Source organism: Stegostoma tigrinum, chromosome X (assembly GCF_030684315.1).
Source record: "Stegostoma tigrinum isolate sSteTig4 chromosome X, sSteTig4.hap1, whole genome shotgun sequence".
NCBI lineage: Eukaryota > Metazoa > Chordata > Chondrichthyes > Orectolobiformes > Stegostomatidae > Stegostoma > Stegostoma tigrinum.
The window spans coordinates 18,493,284-18,520,535 of NC_081404.1; the positions used below are offsets into that span (position 1 = coordinate 18,493,284).

General features: G+C 42.0%; 2 protein-coding genes across 2 annotated transcripts in view; one reads left to right on the top strand and one right to left on the bottom strand.

Annotated features, from left to right (window-relative positions):
- The window catches only part of pan2 (poly(A) specific ribonuclease subunit PAN2), a 242,358-nt gene that overhangs the window by 193,696 nt on the left and 21,410 nt on the right, over positions 1-27,252 (top strand). The window lies entirely within an intron of this gene.
- LOC132207521 (inositol polyphosphate 1-phosphatase-like) lies at positions 1,640-22,443 on the bottom strand. Its single transcript, XM_059643394.1, has 6 exons — positions 22,088-22,443; positions 16,419-16,639; positions 13,523-13,583; positions 10,054-10,254; positions 3,658-3,829; positions 1,640-3,265 (listed from the first exon to the last, which is right to left on the bottom strand). The coding sequence occupies exons 2-6, from the start codon at positions 16,620-16,622 to the stop codon at positions 2,758-2,760; spliced, it is 1,146 nt and encodes a 381-aa protein (XP_059499377.1). The 5' UTR covers positions 16,623-16,639; positions 22,088-22,443; the 3' UTR covers positions 1,640-2,757.

The following is a 27,252-nucleotide window of genomic DNA, read 5'->3' on the forward strand; positions in this document are numbered from 1 at the left end:
GAGGTGAGGTGAGAGTGACAGCCCTTGGCATCAAAGCTGCATTTGACCGAGTGTAGCATCAAGGAGTCCTCACAAAACTAGAATTAATGAGTATCAGGGGGCTAACTATCTGCTGGTTGGATTCATACCTGGCACATAGATGTTCATAATTGTTAGAGGTCAATCATCTCAGCTCCAGGACACCACTGTCGGGATGTGCCCTAGGCTCAAACATCTTCAGCTACTTCATCAATGAACTTCCCTCCATCACAAGGTCAGAAGTGGGGATGTTCGCTGATGATTGCACAATGTGCAGCACCATTTGTGACTCCTCATACTGAAGCAGCCCATGTTCAAATGCAACAAGATCTAGACAATATTCAGGCTTAGGAATGATAAATGGCAAGTGACATTAGCGCCACACAAATGCCAGGTTATGACCATCACCAATAAGAGAGCATCTAAATTCCACCCCTTGACATTCAATAATGTTACCATCACTGAATTCCCCCACTGTCATTGGCCAAAAACTTGACTGGACTCACCACATAAACACAGTGGCTACAACAGCAGGTCAGAGGCTAGGGATATTGTGACAAGTAACTCACCATCTAACCCCCTAAAGTTTATCTTTTGTCTGCAAGGCACAAGTCAGGAGTGTGTTGGAATACTCATTTCCCTGAATGAGTGCCACCCCAATAACACTCAAGAAGCTTGACACCGTACAGGACAAAGTAGCACGTTTGATTGGCACCACATCCACAAGCATCCATTCCTTCTACCGCCGATGCTATCTGCAAGATGTATTGCAGAAATTTGCCAAAGTTCCAAACCACAACCACTTTCAGCCAGAAGGACAAGGGCAGCAGATACATGCAAACACCACTACCTTCAAGTTCCCCTTCAAGCCACTCACCATCCTGACTTGGAAATATATTGCCATTCCTTTATTGTTGCTGGGTGAAAGTCGTGGAATTCCCTCCCTAATGGCATTGTAGGTCAACCCACGGCAGGTGGACTGTAGCAGTTCAAGACAGCAGCTCACCACCACCTTCTCAAGGGCAACTAGGAATGGGTAATAAATGCTGGACAGCCAGTGATGCCCCCACATCCCACAAAAATGTGCTTTTTAAAAAAAAATCAACATTTATTGTTTTATCCCTTGTTATCCTGAAAAGGTGGTGGTTGGCACTCTGCTTGAACCACTGCAGTCCATGTGGTGATGTTGCTTCCACGATGGCACCAAGTCAGAAATTCTTTGAAATCGATCCAGTAATGATGTTGAAACAAATTTCTAACTGACACTGTGAAACATGCTGCAGTTTCAAGAAAGCCAGATTCCCTACTGGCTGGTGTAATCTTAAATCTAGAGCTTTTCTGAACTTCACAGAATTTGCTCCGGACTTGTCACATTCTTGTACTTACTTTCTGACCCATTGTCTCCTTCAATGTGGAACTTGGTTCTGACCTCCCTCCTTTATCGAAGCTTAAAATTTATAACATGAAAAATTGGTGTCTACTAATTTACTTCTCTTTCTCAATTTACAACATGGTAACTTGAACTATAGAGTCGAGTCTTCATCTAGGTGTCTCAATTTTTAAAAAAGCATGGTATACTTAAATTTTAAAAACAAGAAAGCAGTAGTAATGAAGACAGTAGTTATTAATTGCTGTTGTACATCTAATCTTTAATTCTCTTTTTTTTAAAAATGCAGTAAGACAGTTAAATTTGTTTTGACAGATGAGTTAAAATAGTTCAGAAAATGTTTGACAGCAAACAACTTTACAACTGATCCAGACTTGTTTGGTTGTATTACTCAGATTCCATTTCAATATTTTGTGAGAGCTAATCTGTGAAAAGACCATTTAAATATTTCATTTTCACCAATGACTGGTGCCAACTTGAAGCAACAACAATTACATTAGTTTGAATTAATATATCCCTATCCCATAAAATAAGATAGACACAATGAGATTAGCTTTACTGTCTATCTGTTAGGAAAAATTAGCTGCCCACCAAATTCTAATCACTGCTTAGCATTTCCCTCCTCTTGAGCTGTGTGTAACTACATGTGGTACACAAACATGAAGCATTGTACATTTAAGTTTTGCTATGATCTTGTGGTCGGTAAATTGTCAACAATCATTTGAAAAATGGCCATTTGAGTCTTCACGAAAGATGGGGAGAAAACTGGAAATAACATACATAGCTGTGAAATTATGACAAGCAATCAAATGTTCATTGTTGGTAATATGGGCAATGATGAATGTGTTTTTTTTTGCCAAGTATACCTGCTTTGACAGAACTACAGGTAAGAGATCAAAGGGAGCATTTTAATTAATTGAATTAAGAAAACCACCAGCCGCTAGAATTTCACTTTCCACGAAAGCTTTTTATACTTCTGTTGGTGATTTGAAAACTAAAATCATATACAAATAGTTTAACTAAAAATTAGCAATAGACCTTAGTTACCATACAATAATTCCTTTCTCTTATCTGAGATTTCAAGACAATGAGTCATGGAAACAATGCCCACTATCTTTTATTGTTTGTGTTTTAAAGTAATTTGGTATGTGGCATAATGATACCGTCCCTATCTCTGAACGAGGAGGTCCAGATTCAAATTGCACCTGCTTCAGATGTGTGTCATAATATCTCTGAACAGGTTGACCAGAAAAATCTCAATTTTGTATAGTATACAGATTACTTTTTACAAATGGGATAAGGGCAGTACAGTGAGACTTTTTTTAAAGAAAAAGGCACTTAGAGGCAAATTTTCATCTTGAGGTGGTATTTTCTGCAGTTAAACTGAGTGCATTAATAATGGCCTCTAACTGCTCTCTGGACCTGTAAGCTACAAAGCCACCTATGTTGGCCCATTTGTCTGATTGTTTTGCCCCTTGATCTGGCCTTGTGTACTGCAGCTCAGGGAAGCCACCATGGTCGCCATCTTTTGGCTGAGAGAGTGTTTTGGCAAGATTCACAAAACCCCCTCCCAAAGATTTCAAAATGGCATGAGGGGCACAAGTATCCCACTTAAAAGTTGTGTCTTCTGTGACAACATAGGCATCTACTAAACCAAGGATAGTGCACAATCCTTTGTAGCCTGCCCCACAAGCATAGTACATTCTTTCACCACAGAGAGGAGCTAATGCCTTCTTGATGCTTTCCTTCTCACTTGAGCTCATGACAATTGACAGTTGGTTGTGTGCAGGATTCTGCTTTGGTACAGAGTAGATATTGATGTCTTTATAGGAAATACCCCAGTAATATTTCCCCCGCCACCTGCAGAAAACAAACAGGTGTTAGAGGAAGAATTTTATATGTTAACACAGCTATAATGAGATGTATTTCTTTAAGGGATGATCTGGTCCTCCACCCCGGGATCGTACTTGCATTAAACTGTCCGGGAATTGCTTTGAGTGTCAGCTCATTGTGATCTGGAGATGGAGTGAAGCAGACTAATGGTCTACAACATAGGGGAGCGGGGAGGAGGGGAAGAAAGTTTTCAAGTTTTCCAATTTTAATAGATCCAGTAAAGGAAAGGGACAGTCTTTTAGTTATTGCTGCTTTTCACGTGTTTTTCTTAAGTGATCAAGATACCATTTCTGTTGGCCTGCATCCACGTGCTTACAGATGATATCCTTTGAAAGGTGAAATACTGAAAAAAGATGTACCTTAAATCAGAGTCCACTTCATGAAATGGTATGTTAATAACTCCCATGATTGGCTGCCCCAAGTTTCTATCAAAGACACCAATAAGTACAGCAGCAGATTTTAGACCATGTGTGTGGATACCATCTTTGAATTTATCTTCAAATTGTCCCTTGATGTACTGATTAGTTGAATCTGTAAACAGAAACATGGCAGTTCATAAAAATATACAGTTACATAAATCGTTCCGATACCAACTAAATACACTCAAATGATAATGCATTGCTAGCCATTTCAATTTCATTCAATCGTTTGAAATTACAGTCCCAATAAATCTCAGTCAGTTTTTTTAAAAGCTCTTATTTTTTCCCTTTAAAATCCCAACAAGGAGATTGGAGTTCCCACGGAAACCTTCAGATAAATTTTAATCAGCTTTTATCCAAAGAAAGAATGTCAGTCACAATTGGATCAAGAACCACAGGGAACAGACTTAAGAGGATTGCCATTGCAATTTTTGCCAATGTGAGAAAAACTGTTCCCTCATAGTAAGTGGTTGTGATCTGTAATATGTTAAAACCCTCAATTTGTTTTTACTTTTCACTTTTGTTTTAATCAGTTTTGGTTCTGAGCTGAATGCTGAGGGAAACATTTGGACTATAAGCAGCAGCTTGTTTAAAAATCAGAATAAATGAGCTGTTATTTCTTCATGAGACCAGGCCTGAAAGTTAATTGCAGGCTGTTTCTTACTAAAATGTGCTCACTACATGCTTCAATTCCAGAGACACCTTATGCTAAAGCAAATGGCAGGTGTTGAATATTGAGTGGGACCTCATAGGATACAACTAATCTAACAATGGGAGACCTAAGATTGAACTGGTTTTTGGACTCGGAGTCAGGAAGATTGTGCCTGACAGAAGTTTGGCTGTCTGGTTGTTTTCCCCTTATCAACTTCCAACAAGTTCAGAGAGTAAATCTCAATTATAAGAATTAAATGAATATTCCTCAGCCCCTACTGGAAGGTATTGGTGTCATCAGAAGCCAAACAAGATATAATCCTATGTGTCAGTGATGTTACAGATCCTGGCGCCATCTTAGGTAAACTGACCAGTTACATCTCATTTATTTTTCCCTTTACTGTATCTGTCTGTCTGCTTTTATGAGAGATTGGGGGCTGGAATCAAGGAATTTTAGGTTTAAATCATATACATTAATCTGTTCTGCAGTGTACGTGCCAGTGAAGGAGAGGAAATGGCTTAGTGATACTGCCAGAGACCAGAGACCCAGGTAATGTTCTGGGGACCCAGATTTGAATGCTGTCATGGCAGATGGGGTATTTGAATTCACATGAAAAGAACCTAGAGTTAAGAGTCTAATGTGACCATGAATCCATTGTCAGTTGTTGGAAAAACCCATCTGGTTCACCAATATCCTTTAGGGAAGGAAACTGCCATCTTGACCTGGTCTGGCCTACACGTGACTCCAGACCCACAACAACATGGTTGACTGTTAACTACTCTGGGCAATAAATGCTGGCCTAGCCAGCAATGTCCACATCCTGTGAATGATTTTTTTAAAAACTGGGTGGTTTGGTTAGAGAGCAAAAGGAGATTTGGATTATTTTACTGAGAGGAAGGCGGAAGGCATTTACACTTGGAAACACTGACCACAATTGTATACCACTGACTAAACCTGGAGTCTCCCAAAGTCCCAAAAAGGTGCAAAAGATGCTGAGTTGTGAACAGTGGTACTATAACTATCCATTTACTTACTAAAATGGAAGAAACTTCAATGAAGAGTGCAGGAGGGCATGCCTGCAGCAGCTACAAAGGACTAATTGCTTGGCATGCATGATAAGCAGCATGCAATAGCTAGAACTAAGCAATGCCATAACCAGCAGGTCAGATCTAAGCCCTGCAGTTCTAACATATCCAGTTGCGAATGGTAGTGGACAACTGAACAACCCACCAACGAACACTCCACAAATATTACCTATCTTGATGGAATAGCTTAGCACATTGCTACAACATAACCAGACCAAATTAGACTCACTAACACTGGATATCACAAAACAGTGAAATTGAAATATTCAATCCTCTGCCCAATTATTCCTAACCAGACTTTAAGAAAAACAGATATCAAGTGGATAGTTCAAATAGATATTAACAACTTATTATTAAACTGGAACAACAGAGCAAAGATAAATGACAAAATAATCTAATTGATGTCAATTAGGCACAATCTTTTTGACTCAACACAGTCCAAACATCAGTTTTAAGTCTGGTCTCCCTTTGTGAACTGTTTGCTTCCATAGCAAGTCCCAGTTTACATTCAGCATTTGCCATCTGCTTGAGCATAAGGCCCCTCTGGAGTCAAAGCATCTGCAGAGTTCTTTGATCAAGAAACAACTTGCAGTTATCGATCAGGCCTGGCTTCAAAAACAAATAACAGCTTGTTTGTGATAATGAGAACTGCAGATGCTGGAGAATCCAAGATAACAAAGTGTGGAGCTGGATGAACACAGCGGGCCAAGCAGCATCTCAGCAGCACAAAAGCTTTTGTGCTCCTAAGATGCTGCTTGGCCTGCTGTGTTCATCCAGCTTCAGACTTTGTTAACAGCTTGTTTGTTCCTTTCTATAAAAAACTGCGTCCAATTTCTGGTCGCCCTATTATCGGAAAGATGTGGATGCTTTGGAGAGGGTTCAGAGGAGGTTTACTAGGATGCTGCCTGGACTGGAGGGCTTATGAAGAGAGGTTGACTGAGCTCGGACTTTTTTCATTGGAGAAAAGGAGGAGGAGAGGGGACCTAATTGAGGTATACAAGATAATGAGAGGCATAGATAGAGTTGATAGCCAGAGACTATTTCCCAGGGCAGAAATGGCTAACACGAGGGGTCATAGTTTTAAGTTGGTTGGAGGAAAGTATAGAGGGGATGTCAGAGGCAGGTTCTTTACACAGAGAGTTGTGAGAGCATGGAATGCGTTGCCAGCAGCAGTTGTGGAAGCAAGGTCATTGGGGTCATTTAAGAGACTGCTGGACATGTATATGGTCACAGAAATTTGAGGGTGCATACATGAGGATCAATGGTCGGCACAACATCGTGGGCTGAAGGGCCTGTTCTGTGCTGTACTGTTCTATGCTACTCAGTCTGAAGGTCATCTTTCAGCTCTCAGCTCACAGTTCACAGCTCCAAACCAGAAGTGACAGAAATAACAAATGAAAATCAGCAAGGTTTCAGTCATTGGATAAGGCAAATTTATTTCTTGCAGCCATGGGGAGGAGGGTAGTAGAATCCATTTTGAGATTGGGTTACAAATTTACCCCATAAACCCATGACTGTTACAGACAGGGTCATTTTGCTTGGTGTGATGTTCAGTATTCGGAAAGGTAAAGAAGATGGGATAGAAGTAGCCAGTTCTGCTCCTAAATAAATGAAATGTTGGCTACTGTAATCTTGTGTTTAAACATGAAAAAAAAAACGGATGTTTGTTTGGCTGAGAATTTGTTTTTTTTGGACATTAAAGAGCCATGAAAGAGAACATAAATCTGGGGAGCAATCTGAACAGGAAAATCCAAGGACTGAGTGGTGAAAGAAAGCATCCTTATGATGAAAGGGTTTGTTATTTTAAAGAAGAATCAAAGGGACTGAATTCAGAGGGCTAAAAGCTCTAGGATAGAGAATTTTGAGCGTACAATTTACACCTGCTGGTATTCAATTACTAAAGGAATGACTGAAAATGGACACTGACAGCATAAGGTGATTACAAGTTGCTGTAGTTTGGGGAATATCTATGAAAACTTATCACTATGGAGAGGACTTCATTTTCTTAATGGGGCAGTGTTGCAATTGAGGCTTAAGATTATATTTTGGATTGTCTTTAAATTTAGCCAAATGAAAGGGGGGAATCATGTGACCTGCTCTGATCAGCCGAACAATAAACCTGAATGATTTGATTGTTGGAGATCAAAGGAAGGCATTGATTGTTTTATGCTTGGAGACAAGGACTGCAGTCTGAGTTTACCATGAGTAGACCCAAAAGTCCCAGAAGTGTCACAAGTATTGTCTTGTAAACAGTGATGCTGCAAGCCATGCATTTACTTCTCAGATGCAGAGAAGTTGTGTCAAGAATGACGAGAGATAACAAGGAGTAGAGCTGGATGAACACAGCAGGCCAAGCAGCATCAGAAAAGCTGACATTTCAGGCCTAGAACCTTCTTCGGAAATGGGAGAGGGCAAGGGGATTCTGAAATAAATAGGGAGAGAGGGGGAGGCAGACAGAAGATGGATAGAGGAGAAGATAGGTCAAAGAGTCGGGGATGGAGCCAGTAAAAGTGAGTGTCGGTGGGGAGTTAGGGAGGGGATTGGTCAGTCCAGGGAGGACTGTAGGGTTCCCAAGTGAAATATGAGGTGCTGTTCCTGCAACCTTCGGGTGGCATCATTGTGGCACTGCAGGAGGCCCAGAATGGACATGTCATCTGGGGAATGGGAGGGGGAGTTGAAATGGTTCGAGACTGGGAGATGCAGTTGTTTAGTGCAAACCGAGGGTAGGCGTTCCGCAAAGCAGTCCCCATGCCTCCGCTTGGTATTCCCGATGTAGAGGAGGCCACGATGGGAACAGCGGATACAGTATACCACATTAGCAGACGTGCAGGTTAACATCTGCTTGAAGTGGAAAGTCTTCATGGGACCTGGGATGGGGGTGAGGGGGGAGGTGTAGGGGCAGGTGTAGCACTTCCTGCAATTGCAGGGGAAAGTGCTGGGTGTGGTGAGGTTAGAGGGGAGTGTGGAGCAGTCAAGGGAGTCATGGAGAGAGTCGGCCCTCCAGAAAGCAGACAAAGGGGTGCGGAGGGAAAAATGTCTTTGGTGGTGGGGTCGGATTGTAGGTGGTGGAAGTGTCGGAGGATGATGCGTTGGATCTGGAGGTTTTGGGGTGGTACATGAGGACAAGGGGGATTCTGTTTTGGTTGTTATTGCGGGGACGGGGTGTGAGGGATGAGTTTCAGGAAATGCAGGAGACATGGTCAAGGGCATTCGCGACCACTGAGTGGGGGGGACGTTGTGGTCCTTGAAAAACGCGGACATCTGAGATGTTTGGGAGTGGAATGCCTCATCCTGGGAGCAGATGCGGCAGAGACGAAGGAATTGGGAATAGGGGATGGAATTTTTGCAGGAAGGTTGGTGGGAGCAGGTGTATTCTAGGTAGCTGTGGGAGTCGGTAGGCTTGAAATGGATATCGGTTTCTAGGTGGTTGCCAGAGATGAAAACAGAGAGGTCCAGGAAGGTGAGGGATGTGTTGGAGATGGTCCAGGTGAACTTGAGGTTGGGGTGGAAGGTGTTGGTGAAGTGGATGAACTGTTCGAGCTCCTCATGGATGCACGAGGCAGTGCCGATACAGTCATCAATGTAATGGAGGAAGAGGTGGGATTTAGGGCCAGTGTAGCTACAGAAGAGGGATTGTTCCACATAATCTACAAAGAGACAGGCATAGCTTGGGCCCATGCAAGTACCCATGGCCACCCCCTTTGTCTGTAGGAAGTGGAAGGAATTGAAAGAGAAGTTGTTGTGGTTGAGGACGAGTTTTAGCTTAGTGGTCTGCATTCATCTGTGACGCTTCTGGGACTTTTGGGTCTACTCATGGTAAACTCAGACTCGGACAGTATGAGATTAAGCAAAGACAGTGGTGCAGTGGTATTGTCACTAGACAAATAAACCACAGGACCCAGGCCGATGTCCTGATGATATGGGTTCAAATCTTAGTACCTTCAATTCAAATTTGAAACCAGGTCTCAGCGCCGGTGTCATTAAGCTATCATCAATTGTTATAAAAGCCTGTCTTTTAGGGAAGGATCTTTGCCATCACATTCTGCTGATTTTTTTTTTTGTTTTAGAAACCAAAAAATGCAGGTGGAAATATTCATTCTGATTGAAGACTGAGTTTGTGAGGCTTTAAAGCAGGTTGGAGGATCTCTTTGCTTGATTCTGCAGAAAGGGATTCATGGTATAAGCCTCACATTGAAAGGACGTTCTGGGATTAGAAGTTACCCTGCTGGGAAAGCAAAATAAAAAGCAAGCCATCAGGTGCAGTGAATAATTTTAGATCGGCTCTTAAAGGATATAGTGTCCACTTAACAAACAGTGTAAAATATAAACATTGCAAGAGATTTTCAGTTGTACTAAATGTTAAATGGGGGAATTTCTTCCCTGTAGTTAAAGTATAAGTTGCCTAAGAAAATTCATGTTTAGTCAATGGTGTTTTAGTCATTTGTTACAGTCAAAAGTTTTTATTATGAAATCTTGACATTAACTGTTAACTGGAAGTTTGAATTTCTTTTAAGATTATCAGTCCCTATGTAGATTGTTACAAAGTCCAAGGCTCAGTATAGGTTGAGGAGATTTTATTTTGGTCAAGGCTTTACTTACCAATAGGATCAACCCATATCCCTATGGTGTCAATTGGAATGTCTATTGTTAGCTTCTGCAAGTCTGGGTCATTAATGCAAACACTTTCGTGGATACACTTGGCCAAAAGGCCAGCAGCTTTCAGATTTCCATCTAGCACTTTACCCAGCAATTCTGCTGTTTCTTGTTCTGTTTTGCAGACTTTCACAGTAATGGTTTCACCTGGAAAGGGGAATAAAGGAACAAGAATGATTATTGTTAGATTATAGTTCACCAGAGTTGTCCAAAGAATACAAAAAGTTATATCAATTCAAAAATATGGTATAGTCTAAAGTGTGCCAACTTTCTTCAATCCTACATTCAATTCAGTTTTGTAGGTGGTGATGAACAAAAAGAACCCTCACAAGTTCCATTCAAAAACAGGCACAGTATGGGTCAAGCTTCCTGGTTTGGAGCCTATCCTGATAGTACTGCTTTGGCTAAAATGTCTTGAAGAAGGACAAGTCAGCAAACACTTAAAGGTTGACCCTGCCCAAATTCCTCCAAATGTGTTTTACAATCTAGTTCATGTATTAGAAAATCAGTGACTAATAACTGCATGAATTTATACTTGTGGGAAATACTTTTAATCTGATTTGGTAAAACTGGATAAGCCATTATTATATGGTGATTAAATAGGTAAATATGGTCTCAAAGATTATGAACCAACAAGTTCATACAGTCCTTGTCATCTGTCACATACAATTTTAAGAAATACTGTTTGGCAACATCTGATTGAGGCTTTCTCAATTTCATCAACTAATCCAAAATATGAATGAGACTTGCTTTAGAATTTATTGGTAAATGCCACATTTGCAGATTAGGTACAAAAGAATGCACACCATATTGTCCAGCAAATGAGTCATTAAAGAGCACAAAAGGAAGATTGCCAGAGAGAGAGAGAGAGAGAGAGAGAGAGAGCAATGAATGTTCTTCAGACTTGTTGGTGGCGGGACTATCCTATGAAATAAGACTGAGCAGACCACACCTATATTCCTCTAGAGTTTCATTGAAACGTACAAAACACTTGAAAGAATACTGTAGATCGGTTAAATGCAGGTAGGATGTTTCCTGTGGTTGGAGATTCGAGAACCAGGGGCACAATTTTTAAAATAACAGGGATGCCACTTCGGTCCAAGATGAGGAGAGTTTCTTTTACTCAGAGATTTACTCAGTGAACCTTTGGAATTTTCTACCATAGACTGCTGTGGAAGCTCAGTCTTTGAGTTTAAGGTATAAATTGATAGATTTCTGATTACCAGTGGGGAACAGGGTTATGGGAATGAAGTGGTTAGAAGGCATTGAAGTGTCTGATAAGCCATGATTGTGTTAAATGGTACAGCAGGTTCACCAGCATCAATGGCCTTCTCCTGTTCTTGAGGTCCTACAACAGATTTGTTGCAATATATCTTTAGGTGACATGATTCAATCAATCAGTCTCTAATTCACATCAATGTAAACTGCCATTTAACTTATCAACTGCAAATTAAACACTAAAAGCCCATAAATAACTACTTAATTGTACAAGTTAATTCAGTGTTTATATTCTATTATCATGTTATTTTTATTAAATTTAATGCACGGGATTCAATTACCAACATGATCTATTTTAACCATTAAAAGTTCTAAGAGCAAAGGTTTTCTAAACTGCATGTAGTTCTTGTGTAAAAATTAAAGCTGAAAAGTCACTGGTGCTTCCAGGATGGCTCTCATAAGTGAACGAATTGCTCGGTGTGTGGTGCAGAACCAAAGATTTTGAAAGATGTCAGAAGCAGCATGTGGTTTAGGCTGAGTTACCAAGTGTTTTTGGTATGGGGGTAGTGCAGTCATTGGCCTTTTATTAGCAGTCCAGCAAATCTGACCCAAAAAGTAATGACCCAGCTAAATATTGATCTTCAGTGTCTCCTCCCTGACAGGTTTTTTTATATTCTTCTTAAAACTCTGTAAATTGGTGTAGGTGACATTCCAGAAAGGTGATTTAATGAATTCACAAGATTACAATGACTATGAGATTCTCTCGCTGTGCCATGACTGCTGTTGGGAAGTAGGTTTAATGCTGCTATGATCCCAACCTGGGCTCATGCATCAAGAATGGCAATTTGTGGGAGGCTCTGGGGCTCTGGAATCACTGGTATTGAAACCATCTAGAAAAGGCGGAAAGAAAATTAAAGAGAAACTCTACTCGTGTTCTGACAAGCACTGTGTGTGTTTCAGCAATAAAATATTAGAGTCTTGCCATCAACTTCATTTTGAGTTTAAAAAAAGACCAATTATGATTAATACCAATATCTTTTTTTCTGTATCTCTGTGAACTTTGTGAAGTTTTCATTAAAACAAAAACGAATGTGACAGGAATACCAGCATAAAGAAATTATTGAATCTGTCAGGACAGAGCTGAATTACATCTTTTTTAATGCATTCATGGGATAGGGGTTTCACAGGCTGGGCCACCATTTATTGCCCAATCCTAGCTGCCCTTGAGAAAGTGATGGTCAGCCTTCTCGAATTGCTGCAATCCATTTTGTGTAGTTATACCAACAATTCCGTAACGAAGGGAGTTCTAGGATTTTGACTCAACAACACTAAAGGAATGGAGATATGTTTCCAAGTCAGCGTGATGAGTGGCTTGGAGGGGAACTTGTAGAGGGTGGTGTTCCCATATATCTGCTGCCCTTATCTTTCTAGTTAGAAGTGGTCCTGAGTTTGGAAGAAACCGTCAGAGGACTCTTGGTGAGTTACTGTAGTGCATCTTGTAGACGGAACACACTGCTGCCACTGAGTGTCAGTGGTGGAGGGAGTCAATATTTGTGGATATAGTGCGAATCAAGTGGGCTGCTTTGTCCTGGATGGCGTTGAGCTTCTTCAGTGTTGTTGGACCTGCACTCATGAAGGCAAGTAGGCAGCATACCCTCACACTCCTGACTTGTGGCTTGTAGATTGTGGACAAGCTTTGGGGAATCAGGAGGTGAGTTACCCACTGTCCTGTATCCACTGTATGTGTCTGGCTAGTCCAGTTTAGTTTCTGGTCCGTGGCAATGTTGGGATGTTGATAGTGGGGCATTCAGTGATGGTAATGTCATTGAATGGTCAAGAAGTATTGATTAGATTCTGTCTTGTTGGAGATGGTCATTACCTAGCACTTGCATGGGTCAGCCCAAACCTGGATATTGCTGCATTTGGATCCGGACTGCTTCAGTATTTGAAGGAGTCATGAATGGTACCGAACACTGCAATTATCGGCGAACATCCCTACTTCTGACCTTATGGTGGAGGGAAGGCCATTGACGGTCGTGTCCTCAGCTCAGCCACCTCCAGCTACATCAACAATGAATATAATAATTTACTTAAAGCCAATTCATCATCAACTGTGTCTTATTTCAGTACCTTTACATTTGAAAACTTGACTGTTCTACACAATTATGAAGTAACAAAGTAAATACTAGTAACATACCCAAACCGTTTTCAAATTTGTTGGATTCCTCTCCAGCGATGTGAGGTGCAACTTCTGGAAACTGATTTGACAGACAAGATCATTAATATTTTTACTTAAAATGATGTGGAGTTTGTGTTATTCTTCACACATCAAATGACAGTACCATCCTTACAAACAGAGCAACTTGTTCTGAAGGATTATGATAATAACATAGACCTTTCCTCTTCCATTTCCCCCCATTCGATTTTTATTTAAATTCTTGGGGCAACTTTCTTGCTCATTATGTTGAGAAGTTAACATAATCAGTTGACCCTCAACAATGGAAGTTGAATATTCTTCAAATTACTCTTGGTCAAGTCAGCATAAAGGAGGGGAGGAGTGTTGGGTATTCTAAAAGGCATTAGGGTGGACAAGTCCCCAGGTACGGATGGGATCTATCCCAGGTTACTGAGGGAAGCGAGAGAGGAAATAGCTGGGGCCTTAACAGATATCTTTGCAGCATCCTTGAGCACTGGTGAGGTCCCAGATGATTGGAGAATTGCTAATGTTGTCACCTTGATTGAGAAGTGTAGCAAGAGTAATCCAGGTAATTATAGACCAGTGAGCCTGACCATCAGTGGTGGGGAAGCTACTGGAGAAGATACTATGGGATAGGATCTATTCACATTTGGAAGAAAATGGGCTTATCAGTGATAGGCAGCATGGCTTTGTGAAGGGAAGGTCATGTCTTAGCAACTTGATAGAATTCTTTGAGGAAGTGACAAAGTTGATTGGTGAGGGAATATACATGGACTTCAGTAAGGCTGTTTCAGAGATAGTAGGAAGTGCAGATGCTGGAGAATCTGAGAGAACAAGGTGGACTTCAGTAAGATGTTTAATAAGGTTCCCGATGGTAGGCTGATGGAGAAAGTGAAGTCGGATGGGGTCCAGGGTGTATTAGCTAGATGGATAGAGAACTGGCTGGGCAACAGGAGACAGAGTTGTTGTGGAAGGGAGTTTCTCAAAATGGGGAACTGTGACCAGTGGTGTTCCACAGGGATCCGCGTTGGGACCACTGTTATCTGTGATATACATAAATGATCTGGAGGAAGGTATAGATGATCTGATTGGCAAGTTTGCAGATGACACTAAGATTGGTAGCGAGTTTTGAGAAGATTTGTAGCTCAGGTTGAGGTTCTGGATGTGAGTTTGCTCGCTGAGCTGGAAGGTTAGTTTTCAGACGTTTCATAGAACATAGAACATAGAACAGTACAGCACAGAACAGGCCCTTCAGCCCACGATGTTGTGCCGACCATTGATCCTCATGTATGCACCCTCAAATTTCTGTGACCATATACATGTCCAGCAGTCTCTTAAATGTCCCCAATGACCTTGCTTCCACAACTGCTGCTGGCAACGCATTCCATGCTCTCACAACTCTCTGTGTAAAGAACCTGCCTCTGACATCCCCTCTATACTTTCCACCAACCAGCTTAAAACTATGACCCCTCATGCTAGCCATTTCTGCCCTGGGAAATAGTCTCTGGCTATCAACTCTATCTATGCCTCTCATTATCTTGTATACCTCAATTAGGTCCCCTCTCCTCCTCCTTTTCTCCAATGAAAAGAGACCGAGCTCAGTCAACCTCTCTTCATAAGATAAGCCCTCCAGTCCAGGCAGCATCCTGGTAAACCTCCTCTGAACCCTCTCCAAAGCATCCACATCTTTCCTATAATAGGGCGACCAGAACTGGACGCAGTATTCCAAGTGCGGTCTAACCAAAGTTTTATAAAGCTGCAACAAGATCTCACGACTCTTAAACTCAATCCCCCTGTTAATGAAAGCCAAAACACCATATGCTTTCTTAACAACCCTGTCCACTTGGGTGGCCATTTTAAGGGATCTATGTATCTGCACACCAAGATCCCTCTGTTCCTCCACGCTGCCAAGAATCCTATCCTTAATCCTGTACTCAGCTTTCAAATTCGACCTTCCAAAATGCATAACTTCGCATTTATCCAGGTTGAACTCCATCTGCCACCTCTCAGCCCATCTCTGCATCCTGTCAATGTCCCGCTGCAGCCTACAACAGCCCTCTACACTGTCAACGACACCTCCGACCTTTGTGTCGTCTGCAAACTTGCTGACCCATCCTTCAATCCCCTCATCCAAGTCATTAATAAAAATTACAAACAGTAGAGGCTCAAGGACAGAGCCCTGTGGAACACCACTCACCACTGACTTCCAGGCAGAATATTTTCCTTCTACTACCACTCGCTGTCTTCTGTTGGCCAGCCAATTCTGTATCCAGGCAGCTAAGTTCCCCTGTATCCTATTCCTCCTGACCTTCTGAATGAGCCTACAATGGGGAACCTTATCAAATGCCTTACTGAAGTCCACCATTTCGTCACCATTCGTAACGAAACTTCGTCGGAGGCTCACTGATGATGTTACCTAGAATGGTGACAAAACATCTGAAAATGAACCTTCCAGCTCAGCGAGCAAACTCACATCCAGATTGGTGGAGTAGCAGATAGTGAAGGGGACTGTCAGAGAATGTAGAAGAATATGGATAGATTGGAGTTGGGCAGAGAAATGGCAGATGGAGTTCAATCCAGGCAAATGCAAGGTGATGCATTTTGGAAGATCCAATTCAAGAGCGAACTGTATGGTAAATGGAAATGCCCTGGGGAAAATTGATACACAGAGATCTGGGTGTGCAGGTCCATTGTACCCTGAAGGGTACAGGTCGATAAAGTGGTCAAGAAAGCAGCCACAACTCGAGCTACAGATCTACACCAAAACCTTAGAGTTCATGTGACTATGGACTGCATTGAGATTAGTGATTACAGAAAAGGGATCTCTTATTTGAAATCAGACACATGGTTCAAATGCAGTATTTCACCCAGCCTGCCTTTCTGATACAATCAGCACCTTTTCTGCAATATCATTCTTAATCACTTCTTGAATGATAACATCTGCCAGAGTCTTGAAATCCTGCACAAACTTCTTATTTTTATCTGGTCCTTTTTTTTCTTCAATCAGAAGCTGGAACAGTTCTTCTTCCCGTTTACAAGCTCGAGCGATGTTTGCTGATTTCTCAGAAGCACAAATCAAGGCAGGTAGGATACTGGCCATTGCAGCAATGTGATAACCTTAAAAAAAATACAGAAATGTTAACATAGGTGATGTCGACTACTTAAGTTCTTATTATTTAAAAGCAGTATGCTGTATTTCTTACTTAACTAAGCCAGATTCTGAAAGATTCTTCCCTGTTCAAGGTCAAGTTGATAAAGTGGCTGCAGGCTGAATGGTAGAACAGGCTTGAAGGGCTGAGTAACCTATTCTCGTTTCTTTTTTGTAATGTGTCTGAATTTTTTTTCTACCTGTTTTGCTTCTGACCTGCCACTGATCAGCTGATTTAATGGAAGATGTATTTATAAAGCAACTTATCATGTATTTCAGAAACATCTCAAAAATATTTAGGTAGTGCCTGACTTTAAAGTGAGGTAACTACTATGTAGGAACACATAATAGCCACTTTATACACATTATAATTTCACAATGAGGTAAAAGCCAAATTTATTTGATGGTTGAGGTGCAGTTTGGTTCAGACAGGGATGTTAACCAGGACACACGTTTATCTAGAATGGAACACTAAATCAGACTCAGTCCTATATAGAGAAATCTAAATGAGGATTACAAGTACAATTTTCTGCAGAACATAACACTAATAGGGGGCTGAACTATGAGAAGAATGCAGAGATGCTTCAGTGTGATTTTGACAAGTTGAGGTGAGTGCGCAAATGTGTGACAGATACAGTATAATGTGGATAAATGTGAATTCCTCACTTTGGTAGCAAAAACAGGATTATTATCCAAACGGTGATAGTTTGGGAAAGGATCAATGAGATGCCAGTAATGATCAAAGATATTTTTCATCTAGCAGCCTAACCAGAAACCACTGCAGTAATTTCTGTACAATCAAGGAAAGAATGTCTTCACTGGAAGATCTTCTGTCATAGCTTTATTTTCACTTTCCCCTCAAATATCACCACATGACTTTCCAAGTTAAAATAGTAGAAGGAATCCGAATACTCCTCCTTCAATGTATATCAATTACTCATATGTTACAAAGTGGCAATTTATTTTAAATGAACTTTTGATTTTGAAAACTTGCACTATAGTTAAGCAAGAGCTTATCTAGAATATTGTAGGAGAGTCACAAGCATTTAAGCACCATTTTTATTATCCCTGAATTGTTCTAATCTTCCAGGCAGAATTGAATGTAGGTCTTGTACTATACTTATGTATTTTTGTACAGTGATCAGACATCTTGGATACAGAATTGGCTGGCCAACAGAAGACAGCGAGTGGTAGTAGAAGGAAAATATTCTGCCTGGAAGTCAGTGGTGAGTGGGGTTCCACAGGGCTCTGTCCTTGGGCCTCTACTGTTTGTAATTTTTATTAATGACTTGGACGAGGGAATTGAAGGATGGGTCAGCAAGTTTGCAGACGACACAAAGGTCGGAGGTGTCGTTGACAGTGTAGAGGGCTGTTGTAGGCTGCAGCGGGACATTGACAGGATGCAGAGATGGGCTGAGAGGTGGCAGATGGAGTTCAACCTGGATAAATGCGAGGTGATGCATTTTGGAAGGTCGAATTTGAAAGCTGAGTACAGGATTAAGGATAGGATTCTTGGCAGTGTGGAGGAACAGAGGGATCTTGGTGTGCAGATACATAGATCCCTTAAAATGGCCACCCAAGTGGACAGGGTTGTTAAGAAAGCATATGGTGTTTTGGCTTTCATTAACAGGGGGATTGAGTTTAAGAGTCGTGAGATCTTGTTGCAGCTCTATAAAACTTTGGTTAGACCGCACTTGGAATACTGCGTCCAGTTCTGGGCGCCCTATTATAGGAAAGATGTGGATGCTTTGGAGAGGGTTCAGAGGAGGTTTACCAGGATGCTGCCTGGACTGGAGGGCTTATCTTATGAAGAGAGGTTGACTGAGCTCGGTCTCTTTTCATTGGAGAAAAGGAGGAGGAGAGGGGACCTAATTGAGGTATACAAGATAATGAGAGGCATAGATAGAGTCGATAGCCAGAGACTATTTCCCAGGGCAGAAATGGCTAGCACGAGGGGTCATAGTTTTAAGCTGGTTGGTGGAAAGTATAGAGGGGATGTCAGAGGCAGGTTCTTTACGCAGAGAGTTGTGAGAGCATGGAATGCGTTGCCAGCAGCAGTTGTGGAAGCAAGGTCATTGGGGTCATTTAAGAGACTGCTGGACATGCATATGGTCACAGAAATTTGAGGGTGCATCCATGAGGATCAATGGTCGGCACAACATTGTGGGCTGAAGGGCCTGTTCTGTGCTGTACTGTTCTATGTTCTATCTTGTATTAGGTTTATCTGTTCTATGTCATAGAGCAAAGAATGAAGCCATTTAAGTCCATCATGGCTGTAGAAACAAGCAAGAAAATTTAAATTGAAGCTTTATATTTTGTTTTAAAACTGCAGGTTTTATAGGCATAACCTATTAGCCCCGTCTATCGCAGTTGACCTATTTAAATCAGACTTATTAATGACCTTCATTTTTAAAAAGTCACAACATATATTGATTATAGTTGAGGGAATTAATCATAATATCACCAGGTTTGCAAACAGCACAAAGCCGAGTGGAAGGGTGAGCTGTGAGGAGGATGCAGAGATGCTTTAGTGTGATTTGGACAAGTTGAGTGAGTGGACAAATACATGGCAGATAATGTATAATGAGGATAAATGTGAATTACTCACTTTAGTAGCAAAAACAGGATTATTATCTGAATGGTGATAGTTTGGGAGGTGTAGTTAGACCTGGGTGCCCTTGTACACCAGTCACTGAAAGTAAGCATTGCAGGTGCAGCAGACAGTGAAGAAGGTAAATGCTCTTTTGGCCTTCATCGCGAGAGGGTTCGAGTCCAGGAGCAGGGATGTCTTGCTGAAATTGTACAGGGCCTTGGTGAGACCTCACCTGGCGTATTGTGGGCAGTTTGGGTCTCCTTATCTGAGGAAGGATTTCTTGTGATGGAGGGAGTGCAGCGAAGGTTTACCAGACTGATTCCTGGGATGGCAGGACTGACATGAAGACAGACTGGATTAGTTCGAACTATATTCACTGGGGTTTAGATGAATATGGGGAGATCTCACAGAAACCTATAAAACTCTAACAGGACTAGACAGGGTAGATGCAGGAAGGATGTTCCTGATGACCGGGGAATCGAGAACAAGAGGATACAGAGCAGGCCATGTAGCCCTGAGATGAGAAATTTCTTTGCCCAGGGACTGGGGAGCCTATGGAATTCTCTACCATAGAAAGTGGTTGAGGCCAAAACATTGAATATTTTCAAGAAGGAATTATATATAGTTCTTAATGCTAAAGGGATCAAAGGGTATGGGGAGGAAGCAGGAGCAGGGTCTGAGTTGGATGATAAGTCACAATTATATTGAATGGCAGAGCATGCTCAAAGGGCTGAATGGCCTTCTCCTGCTCCCATTTTCAATGTTTCTTTGTAACTTTTCTAAGCCTGCTCTTAGCTGAAGTAAATAAGCCTGAAGTTTGGAGCCTTTCTACAAAATATTAAAGTTTAACATCAAAACCATTTGGCGATATTTTCAGTGCAGGGATTGAAATCTGTAGCATTTCTATCTGTCCTGCAGATATAAAAACCTCTATCCCCAAAATTGGACTGTATCTAAATACTAGGCAGACAGTCACCTGAATGCATAAACCTCTTTCTGATGCTACGAGGTGCAAATTAAACAAAATCTAATAAATGTTTGTCTGAGTGGAACATTTTTTAAGCCTGTGTTCACTAGGATGCCATTGATGGGCATACAGCCAATACAAGTGGTTACCTGTGAAGGGTCTTTGTGCATTTCCAAGATGAAGTTGTGGAAAAACACACCAGAGGTGTTATGATGGAATGGAAAAGGAAAGCTTTGCAACAATATTTATTCCAATGCATGCATTGTGATTTTCCAAACCACCTTACCACATGCTAAATACACGAAGACCTCAACATAAAAATATTACAGCTCACATATTCCACAGCATTCTACTAAATATAGTTCTCAAAGAGACCAATGCAATGAATGATGATATTATCTGCACACTCAGAGGAACACATCATATCAGCTTGGCTCAATTTGGTACTGTTTCTCTTCTATGTCAGAAATGTAGATTCAAGCTGCCATCGAATATGGGCACGTAATTGGGAATGACAGTTCAATGGAGTACTATTTTATCAGCAATATTACTCATAAAAGTCCCATCTCCCTGTTCAGTTTGACTTCAAAGATGCCCCAGCACTATTTATAGAGGAGGAAGCTTGCCCAGTACCTGGGCCAATATTCCAGTTTTACCCAACGTTAAAAATAAACAGATTAACTGGTTTTATTGGTGCTTATGGGAATGTTCACAGTAGGATGTGCCTCACCAACATCCTGTAAAACCACAGAAAAAGCATATAAGACCATAAGATATACTGTAGGAGCAGAATTAAACCGTTCGGCCCATTGAGTCTGTTCTACCATTTGATTGTGGCTGATATGTTTTTCAACCCCATTTCCCTGCCTTCTCCCCATAACCCTCGATCCGTGACTAATCAAGAACCTATCTCTGACTTAAACATACACAGTGACTTGGCCTTCACAGCTCTCTGCAGCAATGAGTTCCACAGATTGACCATCCACTGACTGAAGAAATTCCTCTTCATCTCAGTTCTAAAGGGTTGTTCCTTCACTCTGAGGCTGTGCCCTCTGGTCTTAGTCTCTCCTACTGATGGAAATATTTTCTCCACACCCACTCTATCTGGGCTTCTCAGTATTTTGTAAGTTTCAATGAGACCTCCACCACAAATTCCTTCTAAAGTCATTCTTGTACAGACCCAACCTCTCCTCATATGACAAGCTCTTCAATACATGGGGTCATTCCTGTAAACCTCCCCTAGACCCCCACCAACACAGCCTTCTATCACTTACTCTTTTGATTGGAATTTAAAGAGAGCATTTTTGCTATTGTTAAATCAAAGTCCAAAAAAAATTACCAGAAATCCTGTAGACACTGGAAAAACTGCATCAGAAATGGGACACCAATGTATAGAAACCCATTTAACATAATAAACATAGAACAACCTCTTGTCACTCCGATAGAACTGTTCAGTTTAATTCTCGGTGGAGCACCTTTCTGCTTGAGTCAAATCATTCTGATCCTTGCTCAGCTTTAGAAAGCTGCTCCCAATATTTGAGCAGATTTTCGTTGTTCGTTCGTGAAATGTTGTGCCAAAAGTAAATCTTATCAAAGTGTAATTACAGTAATGTGTTTAAAAGAAAACTCAGGATGTGGGCATCACTAGCGAGATAACCACTTATTACCTACCTTAAGTTACCCTAACTGACCTGCTGGACCACTTCAAACCGTAGTTTTAGAGTGCAATTTGGAGACAGACCGCGACATCAGCCAGGCCTCTGGATTATTACACCAAATGTATCCCCATTTCACTGCTACAACTACGCTGCGGGGTGCCCACCGATTAGAAGCACAATATACAACTTGAAAACTCACAGCAGTTGGTCCGAGGATTTCTCAGAGGCTGTCAGTCTGGGTGTGACAACCGGCCACTGCGACCGCGTTATTTGCAGCCCATTTTCCACCGTACCAAGCCCAGCCTTCGCTTCCACACTCAGCCACTGGAGGATGTGAACGTGGAGCTGCTCCTTGCGAAAATGTCCAGAGGGCGGAAGAAGCCCGAGTGCTTATTTCGTCCCACCTGCCCACCCGTAGTCATCGGAAGATCTTCAAGATTCTGTGGATTTCACTGCGATGGCGGTTCGTGGAGGCCCACGCACTGGATGAACGCAGTTCAGGGTTCGTGAACCGCCCCTAGAAAAAGACACTTTTCTTTCGGGAACGGAAGTGATCGCCTGGGATTACGTTTACAGAGTATAACCCCTTTTAAAAGGGGCACAAGCAACAAACTGTAAAAATAATCGAATGGCACTTTTCTAAGCGTATAAATGAAATACAATGAGTTTTGACCTCGTGGTGCATTGTTTGATTATGTATATCATTAATTTGTAGAAATAAATGTGTTCGCCAGCAACACGTTAACTTGACTTTCAACAACAGCTCGCGTTAATGTATAATAAATAAAAATTGATACCGAGTCAACAAAGACAATGTTAGGACAAAGTATAGAAATTTGCTCAAAGTAGCCTTTTAAGGAATACGTTAAAGGAAGAAAGAGGAAGGATTAGAACGAAATTCCAAAGTTTTGGGCTAAATCAGCTGAAGGCACTAACGTCAGAAAGTTCAGCAAAGGAAGGGAGTGGGGATGGCACTATTCAGTGAAACTTTGCCCTATATGCAATGACCAATTTGAGATGCTTTTTCCCCTGGGACTTTTGCCTATCATGGAATATATTTTGTAATTATTAAGTCTTGCCTTTATTGGCCAGTGCATTGAGTATAGGACTTGGGACGTCAAATTGCGGCTGTATTGAACATTGGTGAGGTCACTTTTGGAAAACCGTGTTCAATCTGTTATGGGAAGGATGTTGTTAAACTTGATAGGGTTCAGAAAAGATTTGCTCGGATCTTGTAGGGATTCGAAGATTTGAGCTATCGGGAGAGGCTCAATAGACTATTCATTGCTCAGACCTGTGCATACAGGAATTGGGACTTAGTGTTGAGGTTGTGCAGGACTTTGGGTGAGGAAGGATGTTATTAAACTGGAGAGGGTTCAGAATAGATTTACCAGGATGTTGTGGGGATTGAGGGTTTGAGATATAGAAATATTAGAGCTGTTTTTGTGAGGTGTGTTCAGGAGGGTTTCCTAACGCAGTACGTTGACAGGCCGACAAGGGGAGAGGCCATTCTAGACTTGGTGCTCGGAAATGAGCCGGGGCAGATATCAGATCTTGTGGTGGGAGAGCATTTTGGTGATAGTGACCATAACTGCCTCACATTCTACATAGCTATGGAGAAGGAGAGGATTAGGCAAAATGGGAGGATATTTAATTGGGGAAGAGGAAACTATGATGCGATTAGACATGAGTTAGGAAGCATGGACTGGGAGCAATTGTTCCATGGTAAGGGAACTATAGACATGTGGAGACTGTTTAAGGAACAGTTGTTGCGAGTGATGAGTAAATATGTCCCTCTGAGACAGGCAAGAAGGGGTAAGATAAAGGAACCTTGGATGACGAGAGCGGTGGAGCTTCTCGTCAAAAGGAAGAAGGTAGCTTACATAAGGTGGAGGAAGCTAGGGTCAAGTTCAGCTAGAGAGGATTACACGCAGGCAAGGAAGGAGCTCAAAAATGGTCTGAGGAGAGCCAGGAGGGGGCACGAGAAAGGCTCGGCAGAACGAATTAGAGAAAATACAAAGGCATTTTACACTTATGTGAGGAATAAGAGAATGGTCAAAGAAAGAGTAGGGCCGATCAGGGATAGCATAGGGAACTTGTGTGTGGAGTCTGAGGAGGTAGGGGAAGCCCTAAATGAGTTTTTTGCTTCTGTCTTTACGAAAGAAACGAACTTTGTAGTGAATGAAACCTTTGAAGAGCAGGTGTGCATGCTGGAATGGATAGAGATAGAGGAAGCTGATGTGCTGAAAATTTTGTCAAACATTAAGATTGACAAGTCGCCAGGCCCGGACCAGATTTGTCCTCGGCTGCTTTGGGAAGCGAGAAATGCAATTGCTTCGCCACTTGCGAAGATCTTTGCATCCTCTCTCTCCACTGGAGTCGTACCTGAGGACTGGAGAGAGGCAAATGTAACTCCTCTCTTCAAGAAAGGAAATAGAGAAATCCCCGGCAATTACAGACCAGTAAGTCTCACGTCTGTCGTCTGCAAGGTGTTAGAAAGGATTCTGAGGGATAGGATTTATGACCATTTGGAAGAGCATGGCTTGATCAAATGCAGTCAACACGGCTTTGTGAGGGGCAGGTCATGCCTCACAAACCTAATCGAGTTCTTTGAGGATGTGACTAGAAAGATTGATGAGGGTCGAGCTGTGGATGTGGTGTATATGGACTTCAGTAAGGCATTTGATAAGGTTCCCCATGGTAAGCTCATTCAGAAGGTCAGGAGGAATGGGATACAGGGGAACTTAGCTGCCTGGATACAGAACTGGCTGGCCAACAGAAGACAGCGAGTGGTAGTAGAAGGAAAATATTCTGCCTGGAAGTCAGTGGTGAGTGGTGTTCCACAGGGCTCTGTCCTTGGGCCTCTACTGTTTGTAATTTTTATTAATGACTTGGATGAGGGGATTGAAGGATGGGTCAGCAAGTTTGCAGACGACACAAAGGTTGGAGGTGTCGTTGACAGTATAGAGGGCTGTTGTAGGCTGCAGCGGGACATTGACAGGATGCAGAGATGGGCTGAGAGGTGGCAGATGGAGTTCAACCTGGATAAATGCGAGGTGATGCATTTTGGAAGGTCGAATTTGAAAGCTGAGTACAGGATTAAGGATAGGATTCTTGGCAGGTGGAGGAACAGCGGGATCTTGGTGTGCAGATACATAGATCCCTTAAAATGGCCACCCAAGTGGACAGGGTTGTTAAGAAAGCATATGGTGTTTTGGCTTTCATTAACAGGGGGATTGAGTTTAAGAGTCGTGAGATCTTGTTGCAGCTTTATAAAACTTTGGTTAGACCGCACTTGGAATACTGCATCCAGTTCTGGTCGCCCTATTGTAGGAAAGATGTGGATGCTTTGGAGAGGGTTCAGAGGAGGTTTACCAGGATGCTGCCTGGACTGGAGGGCTTATCTTATGAAGAGAGGTTGACTGAGCTCGGTCTCTTTTCATTGGAGAAAAGGAGGAGGAGAGGGGACCTAACTGAGGTATACAAGATAATGAGAGGCATAGATAGAGTTGATAGCCAGAGACTATTTCCCAGGGCAGAAATGGCTAGCATGAGGGGTCATAGTTTTAAGCTGGTTGGAGGAAAGGATAGAGGGGATGTCAGAGGCGGGTTCTTTACACAGAGAGTTGTGAGAGCTTGGAATGCATTGCCAGCAGCAGTTGTGGAAGCAAGGTCATTGGGGTCATTTAAGAGACTGCTGGACATGCATATGGTCACAGAAATTTGAGGGTGCATACATGAGGATCAATGGTCGGCACAACATCGTGGGCTGAAGGGCCTGTTCTGTGCTGTACTGTTCTATGTTCTATGTTCTAAATAGACTGGTAAGGCTAGGACTTTTTTCATTGGAGTGTAGAAAGCTAAGTGGTGACCTTTTTGATGTTTATCAAATCATAAGGGGCATAGATAAGGTGAATGACGTGGGTTTTTTTTCTGTAGGGTGAGGAAGTTCAAAACGAGGGGGCATATTTTAAGTTGAGAGGAGAAAGATTTTAAAAAGGGCTCGAGGGGCAACTCTTTTTACACAGAGGGTGGCACATGTGTGAAATGAACTGCCAGAGGAAGTGGCGGTTGCAGGTGCAGTTAAAACATTTAAAAGACATTTGGCTAAGTTCATGAATAGGAAAGGTTTGGAGGGTATAGGCCAAGCACAGGCAAGTGGAACTGGATTAATTTGGGAACATGGTTGGCATGGACCAATGGGTCTGTATCTTTGCTGTATGATTCTATGATTCTAAGCTGGGTTTTTTTTTCCCCTGGAGCATCAGAGGTTACAAGGTCACCTGAAAGAGATTTATAAAATTATTGGGGGGGGCACAGATAGGTTGAATAGCCAAGGTCTTTTTTCCCAGTGCTGGGCACTCCAAAGCTAGAGGGGCATAGGTTTAAGTTGAGCAGGGAAAGATTTAAAAAGGACTTGGGGGGGAAACTTTTTCACGCAGAGGGTGGTGCATGTAGAGAGCAAGCTGCTAGAGGAAGTGGTAGAGGTGTGTACAATTACAACATTTAAGAAGCATCTGGATGGCGACATGAATGGGAAGGGTTTAGAGGGACATGGGCCAAATGCTGGCAAATAAAACTAGATCAGTTTAGGATAGCTGGTCGACATGGATAAATTGGACCAAAGCGCCTGTTTCCAAGCTGTACATCCCTGTGACTGTGTGAGTCTAAGATAGTAGTCTCGTGCATGGAAGATGCGGTATGGAAAGAAGTTGAATTTTCTTGTAAAGTTGTAATTTTCAAGTTGAAATATTTGTAATGTAAGTTTGCAGATTTTATGAAAATATTTATTTTTGAAAATAAAGGAAAGAGCCTGTGTATGGGTGTGTATAAAAGACACCACGGTCAGAAGAACCACAGATTTGGAGGACATTGTTAGACTGGAAAAGATGACAGATAGAGAGGAGTGCAAGCCTTTGAAAACACACATGTGAATTTTAAGATTGAGGCGTTGCTGGACTGCACAGTTAGTCCAGTTCTGCAAGCACAGGGGAGAAGGGGGAACAATGTGAATTTCATCCTTCAAAAAAGTTCTCCATTCAAGACACCAATATATTAAAAAGGAATGTGCAAATTAGAAGCAGGAGTAGGCCATTTGGCACCCCAAGAATGCTCTACTGCTTAAGAAGGGTAATCTGTTTGTGGCTACAACTCCACATTTCAGCCTGCCTACGGTAGTCTTTGATCAGCTTGGCTTGTTTAAAATTTTAGAAGGATTATACTCCCCCCAAGAGTCGATATCCACCTGTGCTGTATAGCTGCTACTGAGCAATACAGGCCAGAAAGATATTGGACCTTAGACTGAAAATGTATGTAATGAGGGCCAATGTCCAAAGGCTGTTTGAAAGATGGGGCTTGAACATT